This window comes from Galeopterus variegatus, unplaced genomic scaffold (assembly GCF_000696425.1).
Source record: "Galeopterus variegatus unplaced genomic scaffold, G_variegatus-3.0.2 Scaffold122, whole genome shotgun sequence".
NCBI lineage: Eukaryota > Metazoa > Chordata > Mammalia > Dermoptera > Cynocephalidae > Galeopterus > Galeopterus variegatus.
This window is the reverse complement of record NW_007726233.1, coordinates 245,884-264,967: the sequence shown is the minus strand read 5'-3', so window position 1 is coordinate 264,967 and position 19,084 is coordinate 245,884. Positions and strand designations below refer to the sequence as shown.

Here is a 19,084-nt window from a genome sequence, read left to right as displayed (position 1 = left end):
GGAGAAAAAGGAACTCTCATCCATTGTTGGTGGGACTGCAAAATGGTGCAGCCTCTATGGAAAATGGTATGGAGGTTCCTCAAACAATTGCAGATAGATCTGCCATATGACCCAGCTATCCCACTGCTGGGAATATACCCAGAGGAATGGAAATCATCAAGTCGAAGGTATATGTGTTCCCCAATGTTCATCGCTGCACTCTTTACAATAGCCAAGAGTTGGATCCAGCCCAAATGTCCATCATCAGAGGAGTGGATACAGAAATCGTGGTATAGCTACACAATGGAATACTACTCAGCTATAAAAAAAATGAAATACTGCCATTTGCAACAACATGGATGGACCTTGAGAGAATTATATTAAGTGAAACAAGTCAGGCACAGAAAGAGAAATACCACATGTTCTCACTTATTGGTGGGAGCTAAAAATAAATAAATAAATTCACACATGCACACACAAAAACCGGGGGGTGGGGGAGAAGACTTAACAGCTACAATTCCTTGAAGTTGATACGACAAGCAAACAGAAAGGACATTGTTGGCTGGGAGGGAGGAGAGGGAGGAGGGAGGAGGGTTTCAGTAATGGGCCACAATAATCAACCTTATTGTATATCAACAAAATAAAATTTAAAAAAATAATAATAAAATAAAATGTAAATGTGAAAAAAAAGAAAGAAAATGGCACAACATAATCAGAAGGTTACTCACAATTTTATCAGTAATGGGCCACAATATTCAACCTCATTGTATATCGACAAAATAAAATTAAGAAAAAAACCCGGCAAATATTCAACTTAATATAGTTAATGCCTTTAGAACAATGTCTAGGACATAATGTTAGCTATGAATATTATTTTTAAGTGAATATATGAAAGCCTTTCTGGTACATTTAAAGAAATTTGGGTACATTGAGAGGTTCCTAAAGTTTGAATATATATCAAAGTCAGATGTTAGGTAATAGTGACAGACAATTTCTGGTGCCTGTGTAATGACCAACGTGAAATGCATTGATTCTGTCTCAGCTGAGCCTTCATAAACATCCTAGTTACTGCTTACTCTCATGGAATTAATTCAGAAACTGACTCCTGAGAGTCAAAAGCTGGCAGTATGGCTTTTTTAATTGGTAGTTATCTAGTTGTAAAAATTATAGTCATAAGACTAAGTTAATGAATTAGAAATCAAAATTTAGGTTATTTCCCTATTGTTTTCTAAAAATTTATTTATTTTATTGATACAATTTGCATAACATAAATTCTTCCCTTTAAAGTGTATAATTCAGTGGCTTTTAGTATATTCATAAAGTTCTACAATCATTGTCACTATCTAATTCCAGAGTTTTTTTTATCATCCCCAAAAGTATTTCTACACCCATTAGTAATCACTCCCCATTTCGTTTTCCTCTTAGCCCCTGGCAACCACTAATCCACTTTTTGTCTTCATGCCTATTCTAGACATTTCATATAAATGGAATCATAGAGTATGTGGCCTTCTGTGTCTGGCTTCTTTCATTTAGCATAATGTTTTCAAGATACTTCCATAGTGTAGCATGTATCAATACTTCATTCCTTTTTGTTTGAAAAATTTCCATTGTATGGATATACTACATTCTGTTTATTTATTAGTTGACATTTGAGTTGTTTCCACTTTTTAGCTCTTATGAATAAATGTTGCTATGAACATTTGCATTACAGTTTGTAAGGTTATGTGTTTTCATTTCTCTTGGGTATATACCTAGAGTTTGTAATGGTTGTATGTTGTTGCTGCTGCTGTTCCTGTTTGTTTAGTGATTTTCCTAAACTGATGTAATGAAGTGTGTATTTTTTGTCTTTATGGCTACTGAAGTCTCTCCTTGATTAGCTTAATGGTCACATAATGAGTAGACAGAGATTTTCTTAAACGCCTGATCTAATAAGTCTCCCAGCCTTTGCTGAGGGGCTCTCTGTGCCTGTTGGGGTGTATTTTCAGTGCTCCAACAGGCAGTTTATAACTTTGCCTTACCCTTCACTTCCTGCTTGTGCAGAGCCTCAAAGTCTTCCAGTGATGAGAAATTAGGGCCTTCTCTGTTTTTCCTTGGAAATGTACACAGTCCTGCATATATGTTCCTGGTTTTCTTGAGAACCAGGAATATATCACAGCTTTAAAAAGACCCCTTTGGAACTCTCATTCCCTAACTTTGAAAAGTTTTTTGGTCCGCTTCTTGTTTACCCAATTCTTAATGCCATTTCAGACAGCTGGGGATGTTAGACAATTGCCGTTGATTGTTTTTGACAAGTGCCCTGGAGAGAAGGCTGTTTGCAGTGAGGAAGCTCCGAGTCAGATCAAATAAAGACAATGCTTATGGGTGGGGGTTTTCAGGGAACTGCTAGGCGTGTCAAATAATGACAGTTTTCTTAGAATAGGACTTTTGGGGAGCTCTAAACTTATTCTGCTCCTCTCTTCCAACTCCTCCTCCCCCCAGTAGTTATTGTGCTGCTGCTGCTGGTTTTCTCAGCTACCTGTTTGAGTGGCTGTTGGTTTTCAAGGCTACCATGGAACTGGAGAAAGAGAGATGGAAATAGGGCAACTTAAAAAGCCATAAATCTATCTTTTCTTACTAAGATTCAGCCATTTTTCTTGAATAAACCCTCCTCAGATTGTTGCAAGACTTTGATTAATTTCCAGAGTTCTGAAAAAGACTATTTTGACAATTTTTGCAGTTATCTCATTGCTTTTATGGAAGAGTGAATTTTTGGAGTTCACTTTGAAAGTCCTCATCTTCTGTATTTGTCATGGATATTTAAAAACTGTTAGGTGACATAATTTTTGTCTCTGTTACTTCTTTTGAAAAAAATTAATATCTACCTTAGTTATTTTTATTACTAAACATTAATAGGTGCTAATATACAACACTAACCTTATCAGAAAGTCTTTAAATATTGGCAAGCTGTCAAACTCATGGAAGCAGATACATAGTATATGAAATTCCAAATTTTGTTTGAAAGCTTAAACTTTATCATTGACAACAAATATTACTAGTTTTTTTTCTTGAAGTGACAGTCTCACTTTGTTCATTTTTGGGAAAATGCCAGTCAAATACCCAAGCATGAATAACCATAGTTATTCAAGGGTAGGGGTTAATTACCTTGCCCAGGTTGACATAGCTAGTAAGTGGCAGAGTTAGGACTAGAGACCAGGTCTTTCTGATTCTATTATGTTGTATTGCCACGTATCTAAATTATTTGGGAATTGCCAAAGAATGTTCTTACAATATATTGTGGTGTTTTTCCTAGAGAACATGAATGGTTTAAACAAGATTTGCCCAGTTACTTATTTCCTGAAGACCCCTCCTATGATGCTAACATCATTGATGATGAAGCTGTGAAAGAAGTGTGTGAAAAATTTGAGTGTACAGAATCAGAAGTAATGAACAGTTTATATAGTGGTGACCCTCAAGACCAGCTTGCAGTGGCTTATCATCTTATCATTGACAATAGGAGAATAATGAACCAAGCCAGTGAGTTCTACCTCGCCTCTAGTCCTCCAACTGGTTCTTTTATGGATGATAGTGCCATGCATATCCCGCCAGGCCTGAAACCCCATCCAGAAAGGATGCCACCTCTTATAGCAGATAGCCCCAAAGCGAGATGTCCATTGGATGCACTGAATACAACTAAGCCCAAATCATTAGCTGTGAAAAAAGCCAAGTGGCATCTTGGGATCCGAAGTCAGAGCAAACCATATGACATTATGGCTGAAGTTTACCGAGCAATGAAGCAGCTGGATTTTGAATGGAAGGTAAGAAATTGAAGTATATTAAGATCATGTGTAGAAGCCATTTTCCTATATAGTAAGCTGCTGTGAGCTACTAAATTGAGTATTGAGGTCAATAAAAGTTGTTTTTGATTTAGATATAAATTTAGTGGTCTAGATACCTTTGGCTGGTAAACCCCATTCTTTCCATTAATATATCATATTCATTCAAAACAAAACAAATAGACCTGTACAAGGATGAAGACCCGTTGATGTTGGGAACCTGTATAACCTATATATTTTGAATTATAGAATAGCATTCTTGGCTAAGAAACAAAAAGTCATCAACTTGAAATATCTGAGGAAATAGCCCACTTGTTTCAGCATGCATCATAACAGTAAAAAACCATGAGTCTTCAAAGATAATACAATTTTACTTTTTTCTCCCTCTTTTTTTTTCTTCCCTTTTTTGGGGGTTGATGGGCAGCTGTGACAGCTAGTGGTCAATACAAATTGTACTGTCAGGAGATGTTTATTCAGCCAATAAATACTTTTCTCCAAATTGAGAAATTCTCTCTTATTTGACTGGTGCTTTTAGTCTTTAGTTATGGTATGTTTTCCTTACTCTCAGCCCCCATTTTACTTTTTTTTTAATTAGTGCTAATTTTAGAGAAAATTTATTTCAATTCTACTTGAATATATGTGGGACGAAAAACATTTTTTCATTTCAGATGTCCCTTTCACTTTTGTTCCTTTCTTGAGGACTGTGAATATTTTTTAAAGGAAGAAGAAAAATGTTTGAACTAATCATATGTAGTCATTTGACAGATTTGAATAAAGTAGTCATTTTCATTTCACTATTTCTACATGAAATGAATAAATAAAGTAATATTTCCTCAAACCACTTTAAAAGCAAATCTGCCTTTTCTGAAGCAGTTTTATTTAGTTACAAAAGAGATGTTAATGTCTTTAAAGTTTCTTAATGAAAAATTTTTGAAACGAATTTGATATGTTTTGAAAACCCAGAATTTTCTTTATATGAGCTGCAATATTTTATCTTTAAAAGGCAAATAATATCTTCCTCTTGGGATTATTGTAATACTTTGAATTTTGTGACAGTACATGATGCAAACCGTTAACATATTAGTTCCCCCTTATTTCTTCTACTCCATATTCATCAGTAAATGTATTCAAGCAGAGCTGGGTAACCAAAATTATTATTGATGTTTTAGAATAGATGCATACCTGGAGTGAAGGCTGTACTGTATACAGTTTCTGAGTTTCCTTTAAATTTTAATTACTATATACAAACAGTACTGTTAGTAGGGATTAAATAAATATTAAGGTAAATTACCTGTAATATAGAAAAGGAGTCATTCAGAAATTCCTTCCTTATCCCACCTTATCAATTAATTGTTTTCAGCATTCTTTGCAATATGAAGGGAGACATTTTATAGTTTGTTGTTTTTATTGATTTCCCATTTTAGGTAGTAAATGCATACCATCTTCGTGTAAGAAGAAAAAATCCAGTGACTGGCAATTATGTGAAAATGAGCTTACAACTTTATCTGGTTGACAATAGGAGCTATCTTTTGGACTTTAAAAGCATCGATGGTAAGAAAGTTACGCAGGCATGAGCTCTGAGAGGACAAAAATTGCTATTAGTTGACCAGACATTCAAATCATCTCAAAGACATGGTGGGTAGGTCTTCCACACTGGTTTTTGAGTAATCTAGACTTATCCAAAATGTAAGTGAAACTTAAAAGGATAAAAGACACGTGGAGTATCTCTTACCCAGCACCTTTCTGAAAGAAGTGCTTCCTTGGCATAAAAAAGTCATTTGAAGTATTGGCTGTGGGGCAAAACTAAGAAACAATAGGGAAGCATTACTTAAAATTAGCCAATTTGTCAGGTTCCTTGACATATTTCTCCATTCGTATTTTATTACTATTAGCATTGTAATGTTAAATTTCCCCCTTCGTCCTGGGTGGCCAAAATGACTAAATAGGCCTCTAGTGGGATTTGGGTTGGGTTTAGGTACCCATGGCAATCTAGGAGCTAGGGGAGTCAGGGAAAATTATCATATCCAGGAATACTTGGCCCTCTGTATCTATGGGTTCCACATCCACGGAATCAACCAATCTTGGATTAAAAAAGTTGGGGTAAAAAAATTCCTTAAATTTCCAAAAAAGCAAAACTCAGCCACATGCTGAGTACTACATTGAATCCACATGAGTGAAGTGCAAAAGGGTCAGGTGCTGGTTGGAACAAGAATAGAACTGAGTTTAGAGTTAGGGATATATATTTTTTTTTCCTTTTTGTCTTTTTTCGTGACCGGCAACGGATCGCAACCCCTCAGTGTCGCGCCCGTACCGGACTGGGACCGGCAACGGGATCGTAACCCTCGGTGTTGTGCCCACACCTCGCTCAGCCAGTGAGCGGCTGGTCTGTATGTGGGATCCGAACCCTTGGCGGGAGCGCCGCCACGCTTCCCAAGCGGCGCACTGTAGCAGTGCGCCACTGGGCCGGCCCCAGGGATATTTTTTTAAACAGAGAATTTAAATTTTATTCTTTAACTACCATAAACTATAGCAGTGTTTATATGGTCCCCAGACCACCCTCATTACAATTACCCATTGTTCTTATTAAAATGCAGATTTTTGGGAACCACTCAAGACTCACCAGATCAGAATCTCTGGAGACTGGTCCTGGGAAACTGGGACTCCTCATTTTTAACAAGATTTCTCTAGCGTGCTCCTTCCCCCAGGGCAGTTCCAATGTGCACAAAACGTTCAGAACCATTGTATGATGGCAGCTTTTGTTTTTATCGTATTGATTTTTTTTTTTTGTTGATATGCTAGAAGAAAATAAGTTGCCAAGGATGTGCTTTCTTGAGATGTAGTGATATCAGTTTGATTTCAATGTTAATGCCAAATACTCAGTTGATGAGGATTTAGGAACTACATTTTAGCTGTGTGAAAGTGTTATGATTGTTTAGTGATGTCTGTTATGATTGTGGGAGAGAAGAGGCATTGCCACCTCTACTCCTAAAACACTGAAACATTGCATTCATTGTTAAGTTGCCCTTGCTCAGATACTTTTACTTAATATTCTGAATATAGTAACTTCATGGGAATGGCTTGGGCAAATATACCTTTCACATAAATTGTTCTTCTTTGGTCTATTTCAGATGAGGTAGTGGAGCAGAGGTCTGGTTCCTCAACACCTCAGCGATCCTGTTCTACTGCTGGTTTACACAGACCAAGATCAAGTTTTGATTCTACAACTGCAGAGAGCCATTCACTTTCTGGCTCTCTCACTGGCTCTTTGACTGGAAGCACATTATCTTCAGTTTCACCTCGCCTGGGCAGTCACACCATGGATTTTTTTGAAATGTGTGCCAGTCTGATTACTACTTTAGCCCGTTGATAATTTGTTCCTAGTTTCTATCCTATTATTGCACTGTGAAAATCAGATATATTCTTTAAATTATTATCTTACTTCTGGATATCACATATTCTGCAATACTAGTTCAGAGACATGAATATTTCCAGGGGACACTCAATGCCATTGAAACTACTGAAAACAAAAAAAGTCTGACGTTTTATTTACTTGTAGAAATCTGTAATTCTCTTGTGCCTGTGATAAATTCACACAGGCAGTATCTTTAATAGGTAAACACCAATGAAAATAGTTAATTTACAGTGAGTTCACTATAGATGATTAACACACCTCACTGATGAACCATCTCAATCTAAGGATGGTTTGGCAACACCTCCTTGCTTTACTGTTTAGTGTAGATAAATCCAGTTTACTTCCTAAATTTCAGCAGTCTTTAGGCTGTGTTTACGCATCCAATTTTCTTGCACAAGAAGATTGAAAAATAAAACACCCATAAGTAAGATATCATTTAAATGCTGAAATGATAAAATTCTGCCCCCCAAATTTCAGAAGCTAAGTTCTTCTAACAGTTTTTGCAAATACTGCCTAATGTTCAACAGAAGGGCTGTGGTTCTGTAACAGGGAACTACAGTTTCCAGGTTCCTTACAGCTGTAACCAACTCAGGGTTTTATCTTGAGATTTCCCTGCATAATATACTTATCTTAAGAGCCTTTGAGGTTCGACTTAGTATTGGAAAATCTGGGATTGCAACAATTTTTGTCTTTTCCATAACTTACGTCATTGTACAATATACCTTCAAAACCTACCTTTCTCAAATTCTCTTTGGCTCTTAATTTTTGTACTTCACCAAGAATGATAAAAGTTAGATGAAACAAGACAAATATCAATAATCCCTAAAAGAAAACTCTTATCTTTGATTTTTTATTTTGTGTAGAGGGGAGGGGGTAAGGGGGTTAGGGGGTTAGGGTCCTGGTGTCCTGTTGAATCTTGCAATGCTAATTCTTCATTCCATGTTGAAGTTTGTTATTGATGCCATCCTCTCCCCCTGCCTTCCCTAGTCGTCAGTGTCATTGTTTAATCCTCAATGGCTGACTGACTCAACTTTTGAATCTTTTCTGGTTCCCTTTCTTGGTTGCTAGCCATTCAGTTTGAAAACACTGTTCTGGCCCTATGGGCTTTTATGTACTTCCAAAGCTTGATAGGCTATGATTTTCACTGTTGAACCTGATAAGGCAGGGATGCCTTAAACATTTTTAAAAATTCTCTCTTGAATAAATATATGTGTTGTTCATATACATATATATGTATGTATTCACACACCAGTGCTTTTAAGCAAAAACCAAACAGATCTTTGGTTTGTTTGTTTTACTTTGTGCAGGGTTTTCTTTTTTTCTTTTTTAAGATTTAGAAAAACTATATATGGCAGGGTAGATAATAGCTCATTGATTATATTTTATTTTAGTAAAAGTATTTAATTTTTAAATTATGTGTAATTTATCTAATTTGTATTTATTCATTTGTTGTGTTTAATATGTTGTAATTAACAGTCTCATTCACCTGACTCACCCTAAAAAATATTAAGCTCTTGAAAACAGAAAATTACATTGCCTTGACAGGGTTCTCTTTGCCAAAAATAACGTGTTTTCTACCAAGGAGCAAATGAGAATTTTAGACCAAGTTTTCCCCTGTGTTTATGGTAGACAAGCATGTCTATTTTTAAAGTTTTTGAGTCAGGAGTTTGCATTGTGTCACATCATGTTGTTGTGTAAATCTTTTAAAAAATGGTGTTAGATAACTTGTAAGTCCAACTTCTTAATATCAAAATAAGAGGAATCTTTGTACACCAATTTGGGAAAGAAGGTGGGGTCGCAGTTTGAGATAGTTTAAGGTTTAGCCTTTGAAAGATTGCCATCTTGTGGTACCAAAGGGTAATTTTGTTAGTGATTATTTTTACAGGGATAAGCAGTCCTGCTGTGTTAGTCTGATGTACATTGTAGATATGGCATCATTTTGGCTTCTCCAACTGTGTACATCTTTTGGGAAAAATAGGGACCCCTCTTACTGTTTGCTTTATTGTGAATGGGATGACCTTAGGAACAAGGAACTAATAGGATTTTTTATCCCCAGTGACAGTATCCACAATTTTGAAGCCAGGGAAATAGTGGGAAGAAATCTAGTAGTACTTTAGCTTTGTTAATCTAATAAATCAGACTGCAGAACCTTGTTCATATCAAAATTATTTTATATGGATGGTTATCATGTTTTTTGAGAGTTAAAAATTTATTTTCTCTTGCTAGTATTTATGAACATCCATGGTTTGATAGTTACCTGTTGAATTTTAGGAGAACCAAAGGTCAAAGGTTTGGTTCTTTTATGTGTTAAGTTTTTAAAACATAACTATTTTGTGAATTTAGGTGGCACAGTAAATTGGTTTGTAGAGAGATTTTAGGAGACTTGGTCCAGCACAGCAGGGGCTAGAACATTGTCATAGCAGGCGTGTTGTTGCCCATGGGCACAAAGAGGGAAAGAATCAGTTGCTAATCCCAAATTCCTGTAGTTCAGGCTTGTAAACTGGTTAACTGTGGATGTGGTAGGTAGTTCTAGGCTTTAAACAGTTTTCTCCAGTTAAGATTCTGGAGGATTATTAAGTCCTGAACTATATCATGGAATTGGAGTCCATATGGTTACTAGAATAGCATTTTTCGAAGTGTATCCTATAAGATGCCTGCAGAAAAAAAGAATCCATGGAGTAAGTTTGGAAAATGTTACATGCTGCTCTCCTCCTTGAGTATGACAATGGATATGAGCATGAAAGACTGTGATAAATCCTTCCTTGAAAGAAAGAAAACCATATAACTTTGTTTAACCTTGCTTTGCCCAAATTAATTTACTATTTAAAAAAACTTAACCTCCCATGAGATGTTAAGAACTAAATAGAATATTTTATGTCTGCACCTTGTTTCATAGCACCTTGGTTGTCTTAATTAGGTTGTGGTGGTGTTTGAGTGCAACATTTATTCTTTTTTAATATTGATGGATGACTGAAAAACCTTAAATAAGATTACTTGTTTAAAAAAAAAAGCTAAGTCTAGTGACTCAAGCTTATGGATCTGTGGGTAATGAGTCAATATCACTGATTCGTATTTTCAAAATTTGTAGTCAGTGCACATTTCCTAAATACTTTTGTTTGGGATACTATATTGAGATGTAATTCCTGTTATTTTTCAGTGTAAGAACAGACATCTTCTCAAATTGAATATGCAGGGAGGGAGGGAGGCAAACCATTTACAAGTTGAGTTCTTGTTTTAATCAGCACATCTATAAAGAGAGACTTTTGGAACCTCTAGTGTTTGCATTTCTTGATATTAGCCATCTATAAAGAGAATCCAGGAACCTAAATTAATCAGAAATAATAGTATTTCTATGTCAAGGAATTGGCTATTTGTCGCACAGACAGTTCTCCATTTTCTGTAAATAGATTGTCCATGACAGTTACATAATTCTGGGCTCTCTTTCTCATTCCCTAGCAAGTTTGTTCTTAGGGAATACCAATTGGTTTTTAGTATCTAGAAAATAATTATAAACAACTATTACAGATTTTTTGTCTATTTTATCTGTGCCATCTATTAATGTGTAGTATATTGAGTTAATGTACGCACCGCACCTTCCATTTATAAAATTTAAAGCCCAGAATATGTCTGCCACAGACAACACATCTTTGTCTGTTCACTGGTTAATAATTTAAATCTTGGTAATGGATACAAAATCTCAATATCTAAATGCTAGACACGTTCACAATTTTGTCTGATTTTGTTCGTTTTTAAAGACCCAAACCTTTTTAATCTGGCATTTCTTTACCTGGTCCTGTCACCCTGTGGCTTTTTTTTTTTTTCCCCTTTTTGTCTTTTTTACTGACCGGTAATGGGATCGCAACCCTCGGTGTTGCACCCACACCGCGCTCAGCCAGTGAGCGGGAACCGGTCTCTATATGGGATCCAAACCCTCGCCGGGAACGCCGCCGCGCTCTCAAGCGGTGCACTCTCCAGTGCGCCACCGGGCCGGCCCCACCCTGTGGCTTTTAAAATAGGGAATGTAACTTATTTTAATAGTAGTTCTCAAAGACTCTATTACAAACTCTGGATGAGGGATATGTGCAATCTGTTGGTAAGTTGCATCCTATGTTGGGCCTCATTTTTGTAATCCCTGAAATGGGAGAATAGATTAAAAGACCTCTAAGGTAACTCTGAGCTTTAAAGTTCTTTCTTTGTTGCCTTTTCATATGATTTGTGTTCACTTTTTATGTATTTAAAGTTTTTATACTAGTGTTAATGTTCTACTTTGGTTTGGTATGAGGCATTTGGAAGGTATCTACTTGAATATTTTTCTAAATACAGCTACCCTCTGGAATACAAATGACAAAAATCAACCAGAAAGCCAAACATGGTAAAACATCATGTCCGCTTGGCGTGGAGCAAACACTGCTAATTTGAGTGAAGTGTTCCATATATTTTTATAGTGATTTTTCAATTCAGAGACCCTCCATATCTGTTAACTTACTATTACAGTAACCTTGTGAGGTCACAAGAAAAAGTATTTTTACCATTTTCCAGATGAGGAAGCATGACTGAAAGGTTCTTTATAAAGCTTTAATGCCATTCAAATATTCAGCAGTGATCAATGCTCTCTATTGTATACTCCCTTTCATCTGGGGAAGAACAGCCTGAATTAATGAAATATCTTGAGTAGTTAAGTAATAAATGGATGTATTGCTTTCAAGTCTTAGAGTGGCATAAAGTTGTCTTAACTAAATGTTTCTTAGTTTAATTATTTGAACTAGTTGGTTGTACTAACTAGATGTAGTTATCTGAAGTGTATGATTAGCATATTGATTTTTATAAGTATTCTAAGTTTTTGAGTGTACTCAAAAAGTACTGAAGAACTTTGGGACATGATTCTTCCTGTAATTTTATTTATATGACTCTTATAGCACAACTTTTTTTAAAAAAGGAAAACTAGCCCCAGTCCCTATCTAAATTATCATAGTTTTTGACTTATCTGAATTAGGCTTATCTAAATTTCATATACAAATTGATAATTTTTCATTTTATGTGAAAACTAGATGATATAACACTATTTTCATAGAGTATATTTCCATTCAGAAACTACCTAATTATTGATGGCTTGATAGATTCCCCCAAGCCTTATAAAACTTGGAAATATAACTTACGTTTGAGCTTTAAAAATTGTATAAACCTTAAACATGTTGTTGACATCCTTACTTGTCTTTCCTACATATAATTACGATGCATTTTATGCTACTGAACAGTAATAGCATGAAGAACAGGACCCAGTCTAGACTGGATTGAGTTTTAATTAAACTTCTTCAGCCATAACCTGATAAAAATCAGGTCAGGTCTAGAAGTTATCAGACTGCAGGCCTGTATTAATTTTGTGAGCCAATGTTAATGTTTACTGCCAGCCTTGCATAGCAATGCCAGTGTGCAGATGTGACTGTGTACGTGACTTTTGGTAACTCGTTTATATCCAGAACAGTTTAGGTTTTATGGAAGTAGCTCATGATTACTTGCACAAGCAGGGTAGGTAAATTTCAATTATGTCTAAAGTGCGATTAAAGAAATCCTAGAATAGAGCACTCTTTCCAGGAAGAAGAATTATTTATAGAATATCCTAGCATGAAAACTTTGTTGAACATAACAGAATTTTGACAAGGTTCATACTGTGTGATTTTTTTTTTTTTTAATTCAAGGTTTGCTACTTTGTGTTGATTTAAAATGATTTAAAGTTTCAAGGAGGAACAGAAACATTCTAGCCAAGGAGAATTGCATGGTTTTTCTCCTGCTACTTTAAGCTTGCATTTTTCACAGTTAAAAGTCCCTTTTAAGTAAGTTTTGTTACCAAAAAAGGCCATTTTTCTAGACAGGTAACATTTTCCTAAAATGGAAAAGAGAAATTGATCCACTTTTCTAAAAACAAAAGACTAAATTGTGCCTTCTCTCTTAAGTTATAGGAACAGTAATGATTAGTAAAAACTTGTTTAAACTGTTTCCTTTTTTTCTAATTTTTCCCTAGATTTGCGCTTCCATATATGATCACATTGTTTGCTTCTGCCTGTTTGTTTTCAAGTTCCTTTGGCCAAACCTCACACTATCACTGTCAGAAGTTGACTGAATGTATTTTCTGTTTCTTTTATGTTCTTCGGTTGCTTATCGGCCTTTTAGCTAAGATCAAGCATAGTATCTGTTCTTACCAGTTTATGTTGCTTCACTCTTTAAGTCACCTTGGTAAATGTTTGGCTGCCTTCTCATGCTTTTAAAGTGAATGCAATGAATAGCAATCTTTGTTAGTTAACCCTTTAAAAAGTTTGGAAAGAAGAAATGCAGAGCTCAGAACAAAATCTAATTTGGAATCTGATTCTTCATTTGGCTGCTGTAAGCCGCAGCAGATCACATGACCTCATTTAGTTTTCTCATCTACAAAATGTGGATAATAACCTACCTCACAGATATGAGAAACTGTTTGAAGCCCCTTGTTTAAATACAGGGTTTATATCCCCATATTTAGTGTAAATCCCTTCCTTTTTTTAAATAGATATCTTTGATACTGATAGGATGAGTATCTTCATTTTTTGGCAAGTTTTATTTTATTTATTTATTTTTTTGTCTTTTGTCTTTTTTCCGTGTCCGGCAACGGATTGCAACCCTCAGTGTTGCCCCCATACCGGACCGGGGACCGGCAACGGGATTGCAAACCTCGGTGTTGCTCCCGCGCCTCGCTCAGCCAGTGAGCGGGAACCGGTCTGTATGTGGGATCCGAACCCTCGGGCGGGAGCGCCGCCGCACTTCCCAAGCGGCGCACTATCCAGTGCGCCACCGGGCTGGCCCCTTTTTGGCAAGTTTTATGTGGTAAGAACATAGTGGTAAGAATGTTTAAGACCACAGTTTCACAAATTATGATGTTCTTATTTTAAGTAACATTTTAAATTTCTTGAAAATATCAAATATTCGAATATCACACTTGTCTTTTGTTGCAACAAGTATTTTTATTCAAAACTTCTTAAAATGTTGGCTGAAGCTGCCTTAATGTACCAAATACAGCTTTCTCTCAAGACTGTTCACAACATCTGTGGTTGTACGTTTTGAATGTTTAATGTAAAGTTGTTAGAGAACTGTGAACTTTAAGGATGGTATCGATACTGTTTTAGGAAGAAAGGTTGTGTTCTTTATCACGTATGCTTAAATATACAGAGGATTTTGCCTGCAACAAATAAAACTGAAAGTTGACGGTCATTAGGCTATGTCCATGACAATCATAAGATAATATAGGATTGGATATTATTCAGTTTTTTAAAGAACGTCCTGCGTTGATTCTTTCTTAGCACATCTTTAGAAAAGAAAAAAGAAATCTCATAGGCTGATACATTAACCCATTGGAGCACTTGATTACATATCTATTTAAAACTTTTTTTAAACTGTTGAAATTGGGACCAATTTTTATAATTGGTTTCAGAGGGGAAAAAACTGACTTCCAGTGCTTTTGTGTTCTAATAACCATAGATTCAAATTTCAGTTTTGTTTGTTATGTGTTTTGGGGGGGGGGTGTTAAATGATCAGTGGGGATTGTTTTTCAGTAACTGTATGGAAAAGATGTCTTCTTGAAGTACACAGCACTTTGTGGTTACAGGTCTTCTCTACTTAATGTTTGCACTGTATGAAAATCACAGGTAACAAACACAAAAGAGAAAAGCAGCCTGTCTGATTGCTTACACACTTTATTCACAACAAAAGCAAATTAAAGTCTCTGGTTAATTTGAAAGCTATTTTTGTTTCTGTTCAATCATTAAGCTAATATTCTGCACATCAACTAATAGTTACAGAGAAAGCTGTTATAGAAAAAGATTGCCTGTGACTCACTGGAGATTTCACACCATCGTGGCTCATTTTTGTCTTGTGCATTGTTTTACCTTTAGCCATTGTATTAGTTTTCTATTGTTGCCATAACAAACTGCTACAAGCTTAATGACTTAACACAAAGTTTTCATGTTACAGTTCTGAAAATCAGAAGTCTGATGGGCTTAGCTGTTTTTTCTGCTTCAAGTCACACATGCTGAAAACCAAAGTGTTGATAGGGCTAGGCTATGGGAGAGAATGTACTTCCAGACTCATTCAGGTTTTTGACAGAATTAAGTTCCGTTCTGCTGTAGGACTGAGGTCTCTGTTTCCTTTCTGATGCTTGGCTAGGGGGTCGTTTACAGTATCTAGAGACCATCTAGAGGCCACATAGAGGCTCTGGAATTTGCTGGCCCATGGCTCCTTTCATCTTCAAAGCCATCAACTGGGGCTCCTGCTTTATATCTCTCTTTCCTCTTCTTCCACCACATCTCTCTGACTGGCTGACTGACTCTTGTGCCTTCCTCTTTCAATTTTAAGGACCCATGTGACTAAGGTGGGCCCACCTGGATAACACAGGATATTCTCCCTATTTTATGGTCAGGTGGTTAGCAACTTTAATTCCATAAGTAAAATTCCTTTTGCCAAATCACATAACATGTTCATAGGCATAACACCAGAGGATTAAGATCATAGAGGCTAAAATTTTGCTTACCATAGAATAGGGAGAGAATGACCTCAGGCTAACAATCGAATTTTACACTAAAGACTGCTGGGGATAGAGAGCAAGCAATGTAGATGTGGTCCTATGTACTTGTAGTTGTCACCTCCCATATTTACATATGTAAAAGCAACTTTTTGAAAAATGTATGCTAGCCCTCATTAAAAAGAAAAATGTAAACATGTCGAAGTCAGGATACATAAGTAAAGATTTAATTTGTTTTTTCTAGTTTAAAGAAAACAGATTTTTGTTTATTAGGAAATAAATGAAAAACATTTTCACTAAATTGCATGGTAGTGGATGCATATTGTAGGAAATTTCAACAGTATAGGAAGTGTGCAGCAGCTAAGAAAAACATGATCCATAACCCTGTTACCCAGAGGCAGCTGTTTCTTAGGGTTTTATTATCTATTGATTTTTTTCTCTTCCTATTCCTCTCCCTAGAATATACTCTTTGAAAGTTCTGAAGTTGTGCAGGAAAGTCCCTGGTCAAGAAGGATGCAGTGTCATCTTGGAAGACCAAGTGTTTCACAGAGGTACTCAGAACAGGGAAGGGAAGGTTTTGTGGGTGCATGTTAGGGTTGTTGGAGGCTTTACCTACACAGAAATGAATTTATGAGTAGGCCAGTATTAGCCTCTGTTAGGGTCAAGTGCCTTTGTATGCTGTCTTTTATCTGACAGGATGGTGTTATCTTTACTATCTTTATGCAAAAATTAAAAGTAACGTAGAAACTCAGTCTTTCTACTGAAGCTTTATGCTAGATTAAGTTTTCTAGCAGATGGACAACATCTGCTTTGGACATCACAGAAGTCTTAGTTGTGGTGTTTACATTTAAAAACCTTGCATATCGATAATGTGAGAAATACAGTTTAAATGCTTTGATTTAAAGAATGTAGGAAATATGGCTGATATTAGTGAAATAAAAACATAACCATATTGAGAATGGATAGAAGCAGTTATGTTTTCTAAAAACCTATATCATATCAATAAATAGTAATTAGGTACTAGTTTATATTAGATCAGTTTATATTTTAAAAACATATTTAATAGATTTATAAAATTGAAAATTTTTCTTTTTGTGTAAAATAAATGTTCACATCCCAGCCATTCTTTCAGGTCTTGAATTTAAATTTCAAGATTTGAATTTTAAAAACATATTTATGTTTTCAGCATCTCCCATCTTCAGAAAAGTCCAGGTACAAAAATAACACATGGTATCATGTATTAAGGATTTTAGAATACTTTCATTTATACTATTACATTATAGCATGACAGCAGCCCTGAGAAGTAGACAAAGATTAGTGTTATTAGCCCTGTTTTACTAATGAGGAAATTGAGACTCAAAGAGCTTAGTCATTGAATCAGAACAAGAGTGCTTGTGATGAGGAAGTGCATGGGACAAATCCATCTCAGCTCAAATTTAGTCCCACTGTCACCCCACCCCAATTAAAATACTTCATGGTTTGGTGAAGTGGCAAGAGTGATGTATGGTTTATGATTCTTTACTGGACAGGATTATTGCATGAAAGATTTCTGTTCAATATAGCCATTTCTCTCTGTTTCTCACCTCCTTGCCCACAGGCCATACTTACCCTCAACTTCTACAATGCCTACTATAACAGCTCTTGTTCTGCAGAGTGGGAGAGGCCTGCAGTTGCCTGATCGCCTCTCACTGGGTGGTAAATTAATTCAGGATCCAAGCAGAGTCTGGTCTCTAGTCCAAGCAGAACTATATTCCCAATCTTTGGTACCAGCCTTAATCTCACCTCCAAGAAAAGCCTCAGAGCCATTCCCTTATTCTTCCCCTCTCTCTCACCTCTACATCTAATCAGTCACTGAGACATTCTGATTCCTTTACCTCTGTAATACCTTTAATGGGGCTCCTGTACTATGTTTCGATTGCTGCTCTCTTAAATGAAGGTATGATACCCTTTTGCCTAGAATATTGCAAAAACAATTGTTTCTCCCCTTTAATCTTTTGTTGATACTGCTGCGATTGCTTTTTTTCCACCTAAACATCTGGCATTTCCCTCCTGTTTAACCCTTGAATGGCTCCCCATTCTCTAGGGAAAAAGTACAAGTGAATTCTGTCATATTCTAGCCCCAACTAAGTTACCCCATTCCAAACAGCTCTTGCCATTTCCCACCAGACATGTACACTCCATTTACCTTGAATTTCCTCTTAGTCACCAGAGCATGTGTCTTGTCTAACAAATATACTTTTGTATTTAAAGACCATTCTTCAGTGTCACCTTCTCTGTAAAAACTTTAATTCTCTAGCCATTCCATTTATATCTTGTTTATTATAATTATGTTATTTGTAATAATCTCTGTACCTATTTCCTTCTCTAAACTCTGAACTCTATGGAATACCTTCGATTCCTTTCTTTTAGAATAAGCTTGGCTTTTATTGGCAAGTGCCATTTGGGATGTGAAAAAGAAGATGATAAAAGAACCTAAAAGTTTACAAAATAGACTCAAGGTATAAAGGAAGAGGCTATGGAAACAAATTCCATCACACTCTTGAAGTCTAGAATCACCCTGCTTAAAGAAGTGAGTGAAATTCTTCAGATTTTCAGTGGTAAAAAAGCCACTTAAAACAGTTGAATGCAGGGGCCAGCCCGGTGGCGCACTGGATAGTGCGCCGCTTGGGAAGCGCGGCGGCGCTCCCGCCCGAGGGTTCGGATCCCTCATACAGGCCGGTTCCCGCTCACTGGCTGAGTGAGGCGCGGGAGCAACACCGAGGGTTGCGATCCTGTTGCCGGTCCCTGGTCCAGTACGGGGGCAACACTGAGGGTTGCGATCCGTTGCCGGACACGGAAAAAGACAAAAGACAAAAGAAAAAAACCTCAACAATTGAGAAAATAACCTTATTTTTTCTTCAAGTTGGGAGAAGACTATGACTGCTTGATTCTGAGGGGCCATACCAATTGTCCATGAGATCAGAGATCAGTAACTACTTTTTTAAAATGTAGGTTTGATCATGTCACTCTCCAGGTGAAAAACCTTTAATGGTTCTCTATTGCCTAAACCTAGGGTTGGTGACAGGGCTCAAAACAGCCCTTGTGATCTGGCCTGAACCTGTCTTTCTAGGTTCCAGTGTGACCCACACCCAGCCTCTGTGGACTGCAGCTACCCTGGATCCCAGCCACATGAGACCACAAACACCGTTCTCTAAAGAGGAGGGCTTACCACTCCTTGGGTCTCTGTACCCATCCCCTGAGTCTGGGATCCCCTTCCCCCTTTAAGACCAGATAAGAAGGCAAATAAACGGAAGGATCACAGAGAGATGAGACAGAGAAAAGGGCAGGAAGCCTGAACTA

At 36.6% G+C, this 19,084-nt stretch overlaps 1 protein-coding gene across 1 annotated transcript in view; it reads left to right on the top strand.

The window, feature by feature from the left end:
* PRKAA2 (protein kinase, AMP-activated, alpha 2 catalytic subunit) overlaps positions 1–7,926 on the top strand; it is a 71,613-nt gene extending 63,687 nt beyond the window's left edge. The window contains exons 7-9 of the mRNA XM_008588160.1: positions 3,269–3,773; positions 5,216–5,342; positions 6,920–7,926. Of these exons, the coding sequence (XP_008586382.1) occupies positions 3,269–3,773; positions 5,216–5,342; positions 6,920–7,158 (871 nt within the window). The 3' untranslated portion in view covers positions 7,159–7,926. The remainder of the gene's footprint in view (positions 1–3,268; positions 3,774–5,215; positions 5,343–6,919) is intronic.
* Positions 7,927–19,084: the final 11,158 nt, after the last annotated feature.